Source organism: Neofelis nebulosa, chromosome 9 (assembly GCF_028018385.1).
Source record: "Neofelis nebulosa isolate mNeoNeb1 chromosome 9, mNeoNeb1.pri, whole genome shotgun sequence".
NCBI lineage: Eukaryota > Metazoa > Chordata > Mammalia > Carnivora > Felidae > Neofelis > Neofelis nebulosa.
The window spans coordinates 52382073-52400370 of record NC_080790.1 but is presented as its reverse complement, the minus strand read 5'-3'; the positions used below and the strand labels follow the sequence as shown (position 1 = coordinate 52400370).

At 50.4% G+C, this 18298-nt stretch overlaps 1 protein-coding gene across 24 annotated transcripts in view; it reads left to right on the top strand.

Moving 5' to 3' along the window:
* DYSF (dysferlin) overlaps window positions 1-17761 on the top strand; it is a 226677-nt gene extending 208916 nt beyond the window's left edge. For 22 of the 24 annotated variants that reach the window (XM_058683746.1, XM_058683742.1, XM_058683744.1 and 19 more), the window contains 8 exons: window positions 191-279; window positions 547-642; window positions 991-1132; window positions 5339-5438; window positions 10087-10265; window positions 11984-12093; window positions 13452-13599; window positions 17475-17761. In XM_058683746.1, coding sequence (XP_058539729.1) covers window positions 191-279; window positions 547-642; window positions 991-1132; window positions 5339-5438; window positions 10087-10265; window positions 11984-12093; window positions 13452-13599; window positions 17475-17513 — 903 coding nt within the window. In that variant the 3' untranslated portion in view covers window positions 17514-17761. Of the gene's footprint in view, window positions 1-190; window positions 280-546; window positions 643-990; window positions 1133-4331; window positions 4645-5267; window positions 5440-10086; window positions 10266-11983; window positions 12094-13451; window positions 13600-17474 lie in introns of those variants that run through there. The other 2 variants (XR_009248507.1, XM_058683747.1) reach the window with 2 other exon arrangements.
* The last annotated feature ends 537 nt before the right edge of the window (window positions 17762-18298 follow it).

Sequence of the window (18298 nt, the reverse complement as noted above, 5' to 3'; positions counted from 1 at the left end):
GGGGCTCACTGCTGCAGTTGGCCTTGTAGTCCCATGTAGGGCACCTCCTCTTTGGGGTGCTGGTGAGCCTCTCCGTGGCAGGGCCTGGATGTTCTCTGTTCTGTGCCCCGCCTATCTGGCACAGAGCAGGTGGTTGTTAGGTTTGGTGGAGTGAAAAAGGTGGGGAGAGAACAGAGTTATGTCTCCGTAGGGGAAGCTGCAGATGTGGATCGACCTATTTCCAAAGGCCCTGGGGAGGCCTGGACCTCCCTTCAACATCACCCCACGGAGAGCCAGAAGGTGACTTACCCCAGCCATCGGCTTGGAGCTGAGCAGAGTGGCAGAATGGTTGCAGCCAGCTGTGGGTGGGACCTGGAGGTCACTCTTAGGCCGGGTGGGGGGCCACTTGGGCCACGGGGTACCGCTCTTGTGTGTGTTTGGCCAAGTGCCCAGGTGGAGGCAAGCATCGGGGTCTTGTTGGGTGAGCTGGCTTCTTGGCTTCTCAGTCAAGGACTGCACACCCTTTGGTGGGAACCCCGTGTGGACTTGAGCCACTCTTCTCCACAGGTTTTTCCTGCGCTGTATTATCTGGAACACAAAGGACGTGATCCTGGACGACCTCAGCATCACGGGGGAGAAGATGAGCGATATTTACGTGAAAGGGTGGGGAGTCATGCCCCTTCCTGCCTGTCCCTGGCCCCATGGTGCTGCCCTGCTCCCTCTGGGGTGGTGGAAAGAGGGTGGTCTCTGCCCTTGCAGAGTTGTTTTCCTACCATATTTCTTCTTTTGCAAAAATCTCTGTGCTGAACGTATAAAGTTTGAGGATGTCCCTCAAGAGAGAAGTTGGAAGGCCTTAAAATTTATGGCACATTTGGTACTTCATGGAGATTTCTTGGGAATTATTTCTGCTTTATCCTTTACCAAGTTCATTTACCTTCTTAACTGCCTAAGTTGAGGATGCAGAGTGTGGTGGAAGCCTTAATTAGAAATGTTCTCTAAAACATTGTCTAGCTGGATGGTTGGCTTTGAAGAACACAAGCAAAAGACGGATGTGCATTATCGCTCCCTGGGAGGTGAAGGCAACTTTAACTGGAGGTTCATTTTCCCCTTTGACTACCTGCCAGCTGAGCAAGTCTGCACTGTCTCTAAGAAGGTGAGCATCCTTCCCATCTGCCGTGGTGCTAGTCCCAGGGCTTTCTGTGATCGGTGTGACTGCCCTGCCATCATCACCCCTCACCACTGCCCCCAGTGTTCAAATCCCCCTGGCCATCACCACGTGATGACTACCGCCATAGCCCCGTCGCTCGTCGCCCCACCCCCACTTCTTCCGCCTCTACCGCTGTTGCCCTCATTAGCATCGCTACCACCCACAACCATGCCCACACCAGTGCCACAACCATCCTATGTTGGTCAGTCCAGATCCCGAAACTACTGTCTTCCTCCCTACCCCAGACAAACCAAGCAGTGAAGGGTCACAAGTCAGAATGGGAAGAACACTTGTAGGAAAGCCCAGCATGGCTAGTGAAGGGGCGGTGGGGCAGACCCCACGGGGAGAGCTTCCCTGGAGCCTCGCCTATGGATTGGGTTCTCCATAGGACTGGAGATTGCTTAGATAAGTCCCTCCTGCTGCCTTGTTCCCCACCTTTCTGTGTCTGGTGCCTGTGATCACTGTCCAAGCTGGAAAGTTACTGGGAGCAGCTGTGGTCTTCTAGGCCGGAAGCCGTTGCCCTCCTCCCTGACCTCACTGCAGGCTGAAGGCACGTGGCAGACCTGGTGCATCAGCCAGAGGGCAGAGGTGGGTTCTGGGACCTCAAGTTCTGTGTCTCAGCACCTCTCCATTTAGGTCTTATCTGGGCAACAAATTCATTTTTCCTAAAGTAGGCAGATCCCGAGGCACACAGCCTCTTTTCTGGTGGCACTGCACTTGCCCTTGGGGAGCGTCCACAGAGCACGGGCTGAGTGGAGGCAGGGGGCACCCCTGTTGGGGCTTCTGACCACCTGCATCCCACCTAGAACCAATCCATCTTGAGGTGTTCTCTATTCAACTAAATGAATGCCGCTCTGGTGTTGAGGTTCCACTGGTCCGATTTCCTTCCTGAGGTGGCTTAAGGCTTCAAGCCACAAAGCTTCTGTGATGCCAATTTCTCTCCTGAATGCTTGAGTGACTTAAAGGAGGGAAATACAGAATGTACTTCTTACGTGCTGCTTAGGTCTTTTTAGCTCTGTTCATTTCAACCTTTCCGCATGACCCCTTCCCAGCCTGACACACGGGATCATCTGCATTTTAGAGAAACCAAAACGGTCCACGGAACATTCTGAAACCATCGCAGAAAAGCAAAGGGGGTTAAACAAGGTTAAATGAATGCTTTCACCCAGGGATTGCTGCATTGTGCCTGCCAGCAGGCAGAATTTAGCAACAGCCTTGGGTTCTGTGCCGTCAAGGAAAGTCTAGCCTGTTTGTAGGTTTAATCTCGTTTGCCTTTGCTCAGTGTGTTTGTCTAGCACAAGTTGTTTCCATAACAAAGCAAATGCTGCATTTGTTGGGGAAGAGCTCCAAATCAAACACACGCTGCCTCTCTTTGCTGTGGGCAGAGGGAGAGTGGGGGCCAGGAAAGGGGAAGGGAGGGCTCAGGCATCCTGCATGCCATCTCCAGTGCTCAGCATGGCATACAAGGGGCCAGGTGTGGATGGGAAACTGAGGCTGAGAGATGCAGAGTGGCCTGTTTAAATGGGAGGTGGGACTACCCCCTTCATTGTGACAGGTGGAGATATGGGCAAGGAGTCACAGGAAGCAGAGGTTCTATTTTTGCTACAAAGTAGGAGGAGAGATAATCTCCTGGCACTGAGGCAGGTGACATGAGACAGGTGAAAAAGGCTTGAAGTAGCCATTGTGCCGAGAGAGGGAGGGAGCAGAGAGAGAGAGAGGGAGAGAGGGAGAGACAGGGAGAGGGAGATGGAGAGAGAGCTCATTGTGATGCTGAGATAGTTACCTGGAAGTTCTGAGGGCCCAGCTGGGGTTGCTGGTTACGAACCTGAGGTGGTTCCATTCTGGCAATGATGGAGTTTCATCTCGGTATTACAGGCACTGGCGAGGAAGAAGGAGAGAATTGGGCTGACCCACCATGGCACAACCCATAGGCTTGGGCTAGTCCTGGAAGAACGAGAAGGCCACCAGGGCTGCTGGGGTAGAGAGAAGGAAGAGGGGTCAGGAAGTCCAGGAGAGGCCCCCAGGGTGGCAAGAGGAATGGAATTCTGGGGGGTACCATACTCCAGGAGAGGGTAGCTGGAGGTAGGGGTGGAGGAGGTCAGAAGAGGAGGTTGAGAAACAGACTCCAGGGGGCTTTGAAGTCAACCAGGAGAGTGAGGGAGGAACTGGCTTGACCCAGGAAGAGCTAGCTGGTCCCTTTGTGGGAGAAGGGGCCCAGGAGGCAGGTGGAGCTGTGCCCATATCAAGGCACCAATGAGCTGGCCTGGGCCGAAGGCCTGAGTCTGGGGGTGGGACGGTGTGGAGGTACCGCACAGCCTCTGGGCTCCCCAGTTCTGCTGCAGAGCCAGCCCTCTGCCGAGGGGTTCGGGGCCTCTGGCTGGCAGGCCCTCCGGGGACCCCATTAACCAGACGAGACTGTCGTAAAGCACAAGGTCTCCTTTCATCCGGCTGCTTTGAACCACCGCTGGTTGCCCCGGCCTGGCTCCCCACCTGGAGCCCAGCACACCCACTGGGGCCTGCCTGCACGTCAGGCACCCACCCTGCAAATAAACAGCTAGTAAAAGGGCCCAGACCGGGAGCGTAATGAGCGCCTGGGACCTGGGGGGCCATTCCCCAGGCTGGAGCCCCAGCCCAGCTGCTCCCACCAGGGGCCGTTTGAACCTCTGGCTCATTACTGAGCCCATAAACCAGGCCGGCCGGAGGAATGGAGGATGCTGGCGGCCTGTGCAGGCGGGCCTGCGGAGCTGGCCATAAAAGCCCCGCCAGAGAAGGGAGGCACCTGCAGGAGGGCTGGGGCCCGGAAGAGGGGAGGCACCAGACAGGGGCCAGCTGGGGGCCTGAGCCCCTCGCCAAATCAGGCAGCAGTCCAAGCTGCAGTCGTGTGCTTTGCAAGGTGACCATTCCTCACAGGGCATGGATTTTGGTTCAGGAGCCCCATGGGTCTACGTGACCTGGGGTGGCCACACAGCAGGCAGAGCCCTGGCTGGTGCAAGCCTGTGTGTACAGGGCGCCCGGGGGCAGGCAAAGCCTCTGTATCAGCAAGTGCTCCCCGACTCCCCATAGTCTGTCCCCCAGGACTCTGTCCAGGCCCCTACTGTGGCGCGGCACTCAGGATGTCTGAAGATCCTATGTCCATTGCCTGTAGGATCGTCACAATGTTTCCTGTCCTTGCCACTCACTCAGCAGAAGCTCCAGCAAGAGGACAGAGGACAAGCAGGAGCAGGAAAGCCCCAGTGACAGTCCTTTGGGTTAAGCGTGGCTGGATTCAGGGGTGAACCCAGGCCTCAGCATGCCCGTCCTTATCCCTCAGCTGCTCTGCAAGGCCTCTGTGGGACGAAACCCAGGATAACACTGGTCTAGGCTGAGTGGTCTGAGGGAGGTGGAGTAGGAAGAGCAGGAAGGTGGTGAACTTGCCAGCACCTGGGGCTTTTGATTTGCTCCAGGGCAAGCTCTTGGAGGTAAAGATGGGGTGGGTGGCCATGCTGAGGGAGGAGCTGGGATTACCGTCCCCTGGTGTCAGCTCCTTCCACCAGTGTGTCAGGGGGATCCTTCTGGTGACAGCAAGGGTTGGGTGGGGGGCCCCAGGTTCCCAGCCAGCCAACCCTGTCCCTAAGAGCACATGGGCAAAGCAGGATTTAGAGGCGAGAGCAGGACTGGAACCTGACCGCCTGGGTTTGAATCCCAGCTCAATGCTTAGCGGTGTGACTCAGGCAAGCTACTTGCTCTGGTTTTGACAGCTATAAGGCCAGCAGCATGTCCCATATAGCTCGTTGGAAGGATAAATGAGCTCATAGTGGTAAAAGGCTGGCACATAGGAAGTGCAGATTAATATTATTATTATTAGCTGTCAGACCTTGGGCAAATTCTTAACGTCTCCAAGTCTGCGCTTCATCATCTGTAAAATGGGAGCAAAGCCTCTGCCCGTGGACTTGGGAGACTTAAAGGAGCCACCTCGTGAAGTCAGCCTGCATGGGTCCTTCCTGGGTCCTTGAATACTGTCGGCTGGGATCTTAGCAATCTTCCCACCAAGACCTGGTTCTGGCAAATCCCTAAGAGATGTCCCATTCACTGCCTCCTCCAGGAAGCCTTCCAGGCTGGAAGGGACCACTGTTTCTCTCTAATCTTGCTTCCCTGCTTCCTCCTCTGGGCCAGGATGCTTTCTGGAGGCTGGACAAGACTGAGAGCAAAATCCCAGCACGAGTCGTATTTCAGATCTGGGACAATGACAAATTCTCCTTTGACGACTTTCTAGGTGAGCACCGTCTCTGGTCAGCACCATCCTGCACATTGGGAGTTGACCCAGAACCCCCATTGTGTGTGTGTGTGTGTGTGTGTGTGTGTGTTTGTGCTTGCCACTCTTGGGAGGCTGGCAGGAGTGGTCTTACTTCCTGTCCTCAGGTTGCTCAGGGTCACTGCTCCCTGGTGCTGAGTAAAGTCTGCGACACAGAGCAGTGCCTGAATGGTCAGAGCTGCCTGTCTGCAGAGGTGGCCTTGAACGCTGGGCTACGTTGGATGGTATGAGTCAGGTAGGTAAGGAAGAGAGGAAAAACACAGGTTTGAAGGCAACGCAAGCATGAGCTGGCTGTTGCTGGCTGTCTGGCCTCACACTTGACAGGATGCCCCCACCTCAACCCCTGTCTAGACTGGGCAGACTGGGCCCAAGTAGTGGGGGGCTCAAGTCAGTCTTCACCCTTGTGCCTGAGTGATGAGTGAATGAGCCACCGCGGCTCCATCCTCCAAGCCCCCAGGCAGGATTCCGGTGGGGGAGAAGAGTGCAGAAACCTGAGCTGGGCTGAAGGATGTGGTAAAGACAGGGTGAGATGTGGGGTGAGGAGGATGGCTGTACCAGGCCAGCAGGTGGGACTGTGAGTAACAGCCCTGTCACAACCGTAAGAGTTACCCGGAAAGTGTGGTCTGGCTATACAATTGGATATTATTCAGCCATAGAAAGAAATGAAATACGGATCTATGCTATAACACGGATGAACCCTGAAAACATGCTAAGCAAAGGAAGCCAGTCACAAAAGGACTAATATTGTATGATTGCATTTATATGAATCGTCTGCAGTAGACGAATCCAGAGACAGCAAGTAGCCTCGTGCTTGCCAGGGATTGGGAGGAGGGGATTGAGGGTGACTCCTGATGGGGATGGGGTTTCTTTTGGGAGTGATGACAATGTTCTGGAATTAGCGCTGGTGGCGGTACAACACTGAATATCCTAAAGCCACCGAGTTTGACACATAAAAATGGTTAAAATGGTACATTTGATGTTATGTTAGTTTTAACTCAATTAAAAAAAGGAAGTGAGGGGTGCCTGGGTGGCTCCGTCGGTTAAGCGGCTAACTTCGGCTCAGGTCATGATCTCGCGGTCCGTCAGTTCAAGCCCCCCCTCGGGCTCTGTGCTGACAGCTCAGAGCCTGGAGCCTGTTTCGGATTCTGTGTCTCCCCCTCTCTCTGACCCTCCCCCATTCATGCTCTGTCTCTCTCTGTCTCAAAAATAAATAAACGTTTAAAAAAAAAAAAAGAAGTGAGCCTTGTGAGAAAGGCAGTCCTGGGTTCCTGTTCCACTCTGCCACTTAGGAACAGGGCAGCTTTGGATGGATCACTGGAGCCCTTCTTGGGTGGCCCTTGATTGCAGGAAGGTGAGTTGGTCTTTGCTGAACCCTTGGGCCCCTGCAGGGACGTTCTGAGGAGCAGCCCCAGCAGGGGTGAGGAGGAGGGCTGCTTTCTCCACTCCCCACCCCACCCCTGTCACTCCTGGCCTGGTCACCTGCCCTCAGAGGATGGGGGGACTTTTGCAAAACTTCACTGTAAAAGAGTCAGCCTGTCAAAATCAGGGCATCGATGGGACTTCCGTTATTTTATTGATTCTCCTGCCATACATAATTCCTGTAGAAAAAACAGAAAATGTAGATCAACAATGTCTCCCTTTACTTATGTATTACAATTTCTCTACCCAGAGATAACCTCCACTAATATTTTGGCATATATTATTTCATATATAAGCAAACACATATCTGTTATATGTGTGTTTATACATACATATGTGTAACCATACATGGCATATAGAGAGAGCAAAATGAGTTTTTATCATACATATGCTTTATATCCTGGTTTTTTGGGGGAAAACTTAGTATTTCAATAACATCCTTTCTGTCGGCAGTTTTCTGCCTACATTTATATCTGCATCATCGTGCTTAATTCCTGCCTGTTGGTGGACCCTCTTCTGCCTATTTTCTCTTGGTGGGTACTCAGCTCATCTTTAGATCTAACAGTGTGAGTGACACCCTCCTGCACACATCTCTGAAGGCTTTGTACATATTTTTCCCGAACTGTAAGAAGTAGATTGTTAGGGTCTTTATACATTTTCGTGATTTTTGAAATACTTTGTTCAAATGCTCTCTAGAATATTTTTACATTTTTATGTTTACATTTTACTCCCACCTGTGCCCTTTTTGGATAAGGTTGCCATTTTATCCAAACTTTTGCTACCAAAAAAAATTTTTTTTTAATTGCCAATCTAACACCTTGTTTTAATTTTTTACTTGCATTTCTTCATTACTTGTAAGGTAGAACTTTAAAATGTATTTATTATCCATATTACTGGTGGGATTTTATTTTTCATGGTATTGTTCAACTTGTTAATCTTTCATTTTTGATTTTCAGAGCTTTTTATATAGTAAGGACACATTCCAAATAATTTCTCCTAGTTTTTCAGCTGCTTTTTAATTTTTTTATGGAGTCTTTTTTGCTTACAGACTTAAAAATTCTTTTGGCATCATTCTATCAATCTTTCCTTTATGAGATGAGGCTTTAGAGAATTAATTTTAAAAAGAAAAACAAAGAAAGCTGCATTTTTACTGAATGAGAAAATGGTGTTCAAATAAAACTAAATGGGCTCATCTTTTGTTTTTAAAAATAAAAATAAAACTATTAAAACTAGCACTTTTTTTCTCCCTCATAATGTGTTTCTAGTTACATATTTTGCTTTTTAAAAATACTATTTTAAAAAAAAGTAATAGCTAAGATCTGTAATCTAGCCATCCAGAGATAATACTGTGATTCCTTAGAGTCTTATATGTGGATCATGCTGGGATAATTTCGTGTATGCATACATACACACACACACATGTATGGTTTAATATCCTGATTTTTTCTTAATATTATATTAGGACCATATTTAAAATGGGAAATAAACATTCATCTACGCTTGAAAGATGGAGAGACATGTGGGTGGGTTGATAGATATATGAACGCTGATACAGAATTGAACAAACGAATGAATAGAATAATAGCCTGATTAATGGGTAGATGTAATGCTCAACAAATGGTAGCTATAGAGGGATGGAGATAGTTAGATCAAAGCAGATGGGTGGGTGGAGGGATAAATGGATGAGTGGAAAGAAAGAAAACTAGAACAATAGATCCAATCAGTGGATACTTACAGTAACTGAACATTCCACACTGAAAAGTCCTAATCTCTTTTGCATGGTATTCAAGAATTTCTTTAATTTGGCCTCAGAAAACATTTTTTAGATTTGTCTCTCACTTAATCCCTTCAGCAATTTATGCTCCAATCCCATTGACTTCGTCCGTGTTGTTGTGATTGGATTAGGTGAAACCACATGAAATTGCTGCTTTTATAGGTCAAAGATGGTTGAATGCCATTTTCATATGGTGTAACCAAATAGATGGAGCTATACGGGGAGCTGATGGATTAAAATTAATGAGTAGATAAACAGTATAGGAAGATGGATAAAGAAGCTTGGATAAATCAGTGGGCAGGTGAAAAAACTGATGGATGAACTGCAGTGAGATACCACTTCACATCTACCAGGACGGCTATAAAAAAACAAACGAAAAGTGGAAAACAACAAGTGTTGGAGAGGATGTGGAGAAATTGGAAAGCCTCAGACATGCTGGTGTGAATGTACAATGGTGCAGCTGCTGTGGAAAACAGTTTGACAGGTCCTCAAAAAACCAAAGACAGAGATTACCATATGACCTAGCAATTCTATTCCTAGTTATATATCCCCCAAAATTGAAAACCCAGACTGAGGCACTTGTATGCCAAAGTTCAGAGCAGCTCTATTCACAACAGTCAAAGGTGGAAACAACCCAAGGGTCCCATTGACAGACAAATGGATAAACTGAGTGTGGTCCATCCACACCATGGAACACTGTTCAGCTATAAAAAGGAATGAAGTACTAGAACATACTTTGACATGGATGAACCTGGAAAGCCTGCTATGTGAAATAGGCCAGACACAAAAGGACCAATATTTTATGATCCGACTTACATGAAGTATCTAGAATAGGCAAATTCATAGAGACAAAAAGGAGATTAGAGAGTATCAGAGGCCGAGAGGAGGGGAGAATGGGGAGATATTGCTTAATGGGTACAGAGTTTCTGTTTGGGAGGACGAAAAAGTTTTAGAAATAAGTAGTGGTGATTGGTTGCACGATGTTGTGAATGTGATTAACACCATTCCATTATACATTGAAAAATGGCTAAAGTGACAAACTTTATATATATTTTACCACAATAAAAGCAATTTAAAAGATGGATGGATGGATGGATTGATAGAGACAATGGGTGAATGAATGGATCTGTACAACGTAAGCTGAAATGGAGCATGTGGGAAGCCCTGTAAAGGGTGAACCAGTAAGGGTGGATTAATGAGCATATGGATATGTGAGTAGTTGAATGGGAAGCTGTGTATATGGAATGAGAGGCAATGGGTGGGGAAATGGAGAGTTTGTGGGATGCGACCCGTGGCTAAGCCCATGGATAAAAGTGGAGGAGGTGGCAGTTTTTCTTGAAACTGCCCAGCCCCAGGGGAGCCCTAGGCTGGCAGTGATTGAGAAACTGTCGGCCAAAGACCCTCTCTCTGCTTCAGGCTCCTTGCAGCTGGACCTCAACCACATGCCCAAACCTGCCAAGACAGCTGAGAAATGCTCCTTGGACCAGCTGGATGGCACCTTCCACCCAGAGTGGTTTGTGTCCCTTTTCGAACAGAAAACTGTGAAGGGCTGGTGGCCCTGCGTTGCAGAAGAGGGCGAGAAGAAGATCCTGGCGGTAAGTCGGCTCCCTCTGGCTTAGGGCAGGTGCCCAAGTAGCTTCCTCTGTAGATATCACTGGGCCCATATGTGTTGCTCTGCCTCTCTCTGTCTTTCGAGGCACTGTCCCTCTTCTCTTCCAGTTCCCAGCCTTCCTCTCCTTGAGGCTTGCATCCCAGGAAGCCTATTTAAATGGAAAGATACCCTTACCTCCTGCAGATCCTGTTTAATTTATACTCTGCTCTTTGGTGTCTGGGGATCTGTGTCCTGGGTTCCCCTGTGGCCTGGGCATCCTGTGGAGAACCGAGGGAGTGCCTCTCCCATTTGAGCAGGATTCTACCAGGGACCATCTTTGTACTACTCTCCTGGCCCAGAGGTCTGCTCAGGGATGCTGTGACACCCTGGAGAACAGTCCTTCCTCTGGAGAGGAAGTGAATCCCTGACAGCTTACTGAGAAACCACAGGCAGCCAGCCAACCTCTAAAGTGGACCTTGAAATAAAATACTCTTGTTGAAGAAGGAATTGGAACACTTATTAAGAAATATTAGCACCTCAAAAGAAAAATGAGCAAAGGGCATGCATACGTAGATAATACACAAAAGAAATATAAATGGCCATTAAACATTAAAAAAAAAAGGTTCATTTCCCCCTAGTAGTTAAAGGAATAATTTTAAATGTGAAAACATTTTTTTGCCTATTAAATTAGACATTTAAAAAATCTAAATGCTCATTGCTAGTGAAGACGCAGAGACAGACCCCTCATTTACTTCTGCTGGGAGGGCTAATGGTTTTACCATTTAGGGAAGCAATTTAGTAATATATAGCCAGGGATTTAACAATATTTATGCCCTTGGACTCTGTCATCCCACTTTTAAAAATCTCTCCTAAAGAAATAAACAGACACAATTAAAAATGTAGGCTCTGGGGTGTTTTCTTGCAGCATTATTTATAACATCAAAGAGTTGGAAACAACCTAAATGAACCAAAATAAGTGGTTTACTAAATAAATTGTGGTCAACCATCCCATAGAATGTTTTTACAGCCATTAAAAAGCAAACTTTAAAGAATATATAATTATATAGTGAAACATAATATATTTCTAAGTGAAAGAAGCAAGCTCTAGAACTCTATATACACAGTGAGGTATTTCATATACTTGCAGAGGAAAATAGTTGTAATGCATAAAAATACGAACGGTGCTCATCTCCACATAGTGGAAGTATGGGTGACGTTCTCCTTTATACATTTCTGTATATGTTCTGTATATGTTCTCCTATATACATTTCTAAATGTTCTGCAAGGAGCAGTAGTGCTTTTGTGATCAGATCAAGCCTCTTTTCTTTTCTTTTCTTTTCTTTTCTTTTCTTTTCTTTTCTTTTCTTTTCTTTTCTTTTCTTTTCTTCTCTTCTCTTCTCTTCCCTTCCCTTCCCTTCCCTTCCCTTCCCTTCCCTTCCCTTCCCTTCCCTTCCCTTCCCTTCCCTTCCCTTCCCTTTTCTTTTCTTTTCTTTTCTTTTCTTTTCTTTTCTTTTCTTTTCTTTTCTTTTCTTTTCTTTTCTTTTCTTTTCTTTTCTTTTCTTTTCTTTTCTTTTCTTTTCTTTTCTTTTCTTTTCTTTTCTTTTCTTTTCTTTTCTTTCTTAAAATAATACAGTGGCTCTTATGTCTGTTCTGGCCGGGTTCCTCTCCAAGCCATGGGGCAGAGCCTTTGTGCCCCTGACCAGGTCCCTTCTGTCTCCTCAGGGGAAATTGGAAATGACCTTGGAGATTGTAGCAGAGAGTGAGCATGAGGAGCGGCCTGCTGGCCAGGGCCGGGATGAACCCAACATGAACCCTAAGCTCGAGGACCCAAGGTTAGTGCCCACTCCTTACCCCTGATGGCCAGGGGGCTGGGAGGTGTGGTCCAGGAGACAACCACTGCATAGCCATGCAGAGGTCACAAGGCCCACATGGCTCAGAGCGGGGCGTGACTTGTCTCAAGCCACACGGTAAGTTAGGAGCAGATGACAGGCATCATTCAAGGGCACACCAGGCTCCTCAGCTCATTCAGGAAGCAGAGACTGTTGGGTAGCTGTTGGTTGTGTGCCGAGCATGTGGTCACATGGTATGTATATGGTGTAGAATGGAACCTTCCCTGCTGTGTTGTTACTATTCCCATCTTATAGATGAGGAAATCATGTTGACAAAGTTAAATAATGGTCATTACACTAGGAAAGTGGTGAAGCTAAAATTCTCACACCTGTTCTGATTGGCTCTGGAGCCCAATCAAGGTTTTTACCTTGACCAAGCTGCCTTCTGTGGCTCACCTGTGATGTCAATGTGGCTTTCAAATGGCCTTTCAGTCTTAATTTTCTCATCTGTGAGTCCCTGCCTTCCCTACTTCATAGGCCCCTAAGGATGTAGACCAACCCAGTGGATGTGGAAGGCTCGAAAGCGGTTATTAGGGGCAGGAGGACGGCTGTGGGGGCAGTGGAGACAGCTGCATTTGCTGGGTCCCTCCCCACAGCCCAGCTCAGGTCAGACTAGACACAGATGGACCACTTGATTTCGGTGCTATCCCTAGTCCATGGGGCCGGCAGGGCTGTGGGAGGTGTCCCTGCCCTAGGATGTTGGGATCTGGGTGGAAAGTGAGAGAGACCTTGTATACCCTGTGGTGTGCACTGTGATGTTAAAACAGCCAGTATTGAGACACAGCATCCTGCATGCTCTTTAAGTTGGACGATGACCTAGGGGAAGGTGTTGAGGTTCTTGGCTGTGAGTGAGAGAAAATCAGCTTTCTGGGTTCATGTCCCACCATCCTTCCCTGACCATGGACCAGCCATGTGCATCTAGGCAGGTAGTTTGGCTTAGCTGGGGCTAACTGGGCCATAGCTCACCTAATGCGGCAGCCCTTTGAGGCTCTGCCCGGCTCCCAAATCTCTAGTCTGTGATTAAGTTCCGGGTCAGGAAGGAGAGCTGGTGGCTGAGAACTGGGTCTCTGAGGGTGCATAGGGCTTGGTGGCACCAAGAAGAGGAGGGGAGCATGGGTGAGGCTCATGCTGTGACAAAGGCTCAGAGGGCAAGGGGAGGCACAGGAAAAGGGCTAGGGGCCCTGAGGCTGGGTGGGTTCTGGGGACCAATGGTGGAGGGCCAGGGTGATCTGGGAGCAGGGTTTGGAGAAGCCAGCCTTGGTAGGGGGGTGCCCTGCTGACCTCTCGGGTCTTCCTTCCAGGCGCCCTGATACCTCCTTCCTCTGGTTCACCTCTCCGTACAAGACTATGAAGTTCATCCTATGGCGGCGCTTCCGGTGTGCCATTATTCTCTTCATCATTCTCTTCATCCTACTGCTGTTCCTGGGCATCTTCGTCTATGCCTTCCCGGTGAGTAGGCCTCAGGGGAGGGCCAGACACTGCCTTTGAGGAGCCCCTGGCCTGAAGAGGGACACATAGCCCCTACTCTGGGGAGTCTTCAATCTGGTAGAGACAAAGTCCTACCCTTGGGACAAAGTCCTCCTCTTAGTCCAGTGAGAGAAACTGAGTTTTTGCCCTCAATGGGGAGATACAGCTGTCCTAAGCAAGCCCGTAGTATCTGTAGTCAATGTTGGCAGAAGGTGAGGCACCTTGGGCAGGGGTGGGCAGGGGAACCTTGTTGAAGGAGTGTGTGTAAGTGGGTATGTGGATGGCAGGGCAAAGGTGAAGTCTGCTCTGTTTGTAAGAATGGCACCTGCTGAGGTCCAGAGGAAGGGAGGCCCTAGGGCCGGGAGAGGCTCTTAGTGTCCACCTGAGGACCTTGATAGAGTGTGTCCTGCCTCCTGCCGGGAGCTGGGTTTGGGAGAAGGTGTGGGCTGGCAGGAGGCTGCCCCAGGAGCTTCTCACCAGGGCAACGTTGGTGGCACTGGTAAGAAGCCAGCTGATGCCTGGCAAAGAGCTGCAGGGGCCACTCTTGTGAGGCTGATGTACCCCCCGCTTCACTGGGCCCCTTCCAGGGAGAAGTATCAGGGGCTGTGTTCCCTGTCTGTGCTCCCCAACCTCACAGCTCATCAGGGGAGCCCCAAAGATGCTCCAGCCCCCCATCCCACTGTGTCTCTGGAACGTCAGACCTTGAAGTGTTCTCAGGCTAATTCCTGATTTTTTTTTTAATGTTTTTATTTATTTTTGAGAGAGAAAGAGACAGAGTACTAGTGAGGGATGGGCAGAGAGAGAGAGAGGGAGACACAGAACCCAAAGTAGGCTCCAGGCTCTGAGCTGCCAGCACAGAGCCCGAAGTGGGGCTCGAACTCATAAACTGCGAGATCATGACTCGAGCCGAAGTAGGACACTAAACCGACTGAGCCAGCCAGGTGCCCCTAGCTAATTCCTGATTTTTAATGTTCTTTAAATTTAAAAAAAATTCTCATATGAAAATTTCAAACTGATATAAAAGTAGAGAGAATGGCATAACCAACCCCATGTCACCCTGATTCTAATGCAAAGAAACAGACAGCCAGTGAAGGGAAGGGACTGGCTCAGGTCTCCACAGCAATCTGTAGACAGCTCCGAGTCCACGGTGCCGGCCAACATGCACCTCAGTCCTGGTCAGCACCAAGCTGCCAGCCAAGGGCACTGTCCCCACAGTGGACAGTCTGCTCTGGGAATTACTTGTCTGTGTGCTCTTTGCTTTGTGAATCCTCTAGGAGGAGAAGGAGAATGGAGAGCTCTCTCCCTCTGTGTTTGGCGGGGCCTTATATGAGCAGCACACACCTTCCTCCAGGAAGACAGTTAAAACCACAAAGCCATCTGCTTCAGTTCCTAATATCATGGACTGTGAGGAATAGCAGGGGTTTTGTCTGGTCTGGAAGTCCAGGCTCCCTCTACTCTCTGGGCTATAAGTGACAAAGAAGGGTCTAGAGCCAGAATGGCTGATGTGTCGGGCTGCAGGCCAGGCCCTCTAAGCTGGCTGTGCTCACCTGGAGCACCAGGCTGAAACGTGTTCCAAGAAGAGTCATGGCCAATTGGCTAAATATGGCCGTGGTCTAGGGGAGGGTCCAGGCTGTAGGGCCCTGAAACATGTGCAGTTTTGGGGGCCCTTTTGAAGCAAAGGAAGACAAAATCACAAAATCACAGACCATGGAAGGGCACATGCGAATGTGGTGGCCTGGCATCAGGAGTCAGGCCCAGGACTCTGCCTCAGTGTTTTCCCCCTATTTGGGCAGGCCCAGGTTGCCAAGTCAGGGAGGCATGGTTCCTCTTGCCCACCTGTCCTCAGGCTCACTTCCTTTCGTTTTGGGTATATCCGGATGCCACCCAGTTCAGGTGAAGACCTCACTAAACACAGGGTGTGTGTCCAGGAGGTGAGGGAGTGTTGTGGGGATGAATGAGAAGGCGATGAGCTCTGTGCTGCTGGGGAGCTCTGTGGCTCTCCGGGAGACACAATGGAGCCCGTGAACGAGGGAAAGGGTACTGTTCAGGTACCTCCATCCTGAGGCTCAGGCCAGGGGAGTTCAGGCAAAGGAGAGCTGGTGCAGACCCCTGCTGCTCAAGGAGGTGGTCTGAGGAGGAGCAACAGCTCCAGGGAGCTGGTTAGAAATGCAGAGACCTGGACTGGCCCTGGGTCTGCGGAGGGGAATCTGCCCTGGACATACTGAGGTTTGTGACTCACTGCTGTGCAGGACAGAGCTCTGTGCCTAGAGTCAGATGTTGGCTAGATTTTGGCTCTGCCAGTGACTTCCTGTGTGACTTTGGCTTTGGCAAGTCTCTCTTCATGAGGGGGAGGCTGGGCTAGGACTGCTCTGTCCTGCTGTGACAGCACTGTGCTTAGGGGAGCTCTTTTGCCTTCTCTGAGGGTGCTGCACGTCAATCCAGCAGGGGCGAGTCCAAAGTGTCACCACTGCCCATTGTGTGACTAGCTCCAGCCCCTCGCCAGCTGGGCCCTGTCCTGCCAGGCACTTGGGTGGCACTTCAGGGGCCTGGGGAAAGAAGGCCTACTACCTGGCCAGGAGAGGGAGAGTGTCAGTGTCAGCCTATGGTCCTTCCTCGTCTCTGGGGCAGCCTTAGCCCCAGGCCCTGTGGGCAGGAGCAGAGGAGCACTTTGGCCAGTAGCCCTGGTCAGAGCCCCTCCCCGGTCTCATCCCCCAGCTATGGCCTCACTCTCCTTGAGCCCTGCTGGAAATTGCCCTCTTTAAAATACCAACTCTGACCCTCTGTGAGGGTCAGATCCTAGGTGAGGGGTCTGGGCAGCCTAGGCCTGAGGCTGCACACTGTTTTTGTCTGTAGGTCTTTGCTACCACCTGGGTAAATCCTGCTTTCCTCCAGCCAAGTCGCTCAATTAGCTGATGGGTCCCAGACCCTCACCTGGCCTTTAGGCCTTGGGGGCAGAGGGCCTGGTAGAGAGGGGCCCAAAGCCACCGCTGCTCTCCTCCAATTGGCCTAACTTCCCACGCTCTTGGAAATTGCCCTGGGAGGGGGACATGGAGGGCAGCCTTTCTGATTCCTACCAGCTCCACCCCCCCACCCCCCCACCCCCCCCCACCAGAGCCAGCCGGGAGCAGGGCCAGCGTAGGGAGGCAGGAGGCGATCTGGCGGGGAAGGAGCGGCGGCTTTGTTTCCAGAGTTGGCTTTCCCGGGCCGGCGCTGGGGAACATACTGTCCCAATTAGGAGTCTTGTGTTGTGTTGTATGTGTTTTCATGGTTTTTTGGGGGGAGGAGTGAGGAGGGGAGATTCCTGTCAGTCCTACATCAGGCAGGGCTTAATCAGGGGTGACCCATCTCTGGTGCTGACCTGCATGGTAGATCATCCCCGTACACCCCACCCCCAACACTCTTTCTCTGTTTTCTGGACAGAAGTGTGGTGGCCAATGAGCCCATGTGGGTTCCCATGTCGGGGGTGTATGGGAGGGGGATGGGGAGAATCATGGCCATGCCTTCAGGCCACCTGTCTGATGGAAGAGGCCAGGGCAGGCCTGCCCTGACCAGGCCCTAGATGATCAGAATCTTTTTGACAGGTGGTTAGAACATGGGAGTGGGCCTTGGGTTGGTGGGGGAGAAGACAGCAATTTGGGTAGCTGCGGCCGCAGGTTGGAGGGTGCAAGCAGAATTTTGGAGGGGGATGGGCTTGTGTGATTGGCCAGAGGGCCAGGAGGTGGGGTGTTGAGCTGAGTGTGGCATGGGGGTGGTGAGGGTAAGGTATAGGCAGGTGGTTGAGTAGGTGAGCCTCCTTTCCCAGCTCTGGCCCCTCTGGCAGCTGTTGTCACATATCCCTGCTTCTTCCCTCCCTCCAGAACTATGCTGCCATGAAGCTGGTGAAGCCCTTCAGCTGAGGACTCTGGCCCAGGACTGGCTGCCTTATCCACCCAGCTTAGCTGAGCTCTTCCAGAACTCTAGGCCTGGCCGGCCTGCCAGGGGACACAGACAGACAGACTGGCACATGCTGCAAGCGTTGGTGACATCGAGCCCTGGGATCACCCCCCCCTTCATCATTTCTTTCTTCCCCTCAAACCAGCCCTTTTTGGATCAGCCCATATGTATTTCAGTATAAAACAGTTTGAACCACAGGGCCATGTTGGCATGTGTGTCCCTATAGTCGCTGAATGAGGTGTGACCGTGTAGAGGATGTGTCTGGGTGGGTGGGGTGTGAGTGGGGTGTGGGCCATCTCTGGCTCTGCATTCTGAGTGGAACTTTATCCTTTGACAAGACTGGTCGGGGGTGGGTGAGTTTTGAGCCTTGCTGTTCTGGTTCTCCAGGACTTTCCCCTTACCCCCTGCCCGTCCTCACTGAGGCTTCTCCTCCTCCTTTCCCAGGTTGTGCTCTGCTTAGGTGGGCCGTTACCTGTACCTTCTAGTTTCTTTGACCACGCCCTGGAAGAGGATGCACTTTATACAAGTGGGTCACCATGGAAAGGGTTGGGTCAGAAACTCTCCAGGTAGGGAGGGCTCCTGGACCTTTAGCTGTGACCTTATCTTTTACACATTTGGGATTTCTTGTGACTCCGTCCCTCTGCTTCCTTACTCTGCTTAAGAGATCGGGTCTGCACAAACACACCTTTTTCTTGTGGTCTGAAGCTGCGTGTCTGTCGTCTCCTGCAGGAATCAGGCTTAATCTATG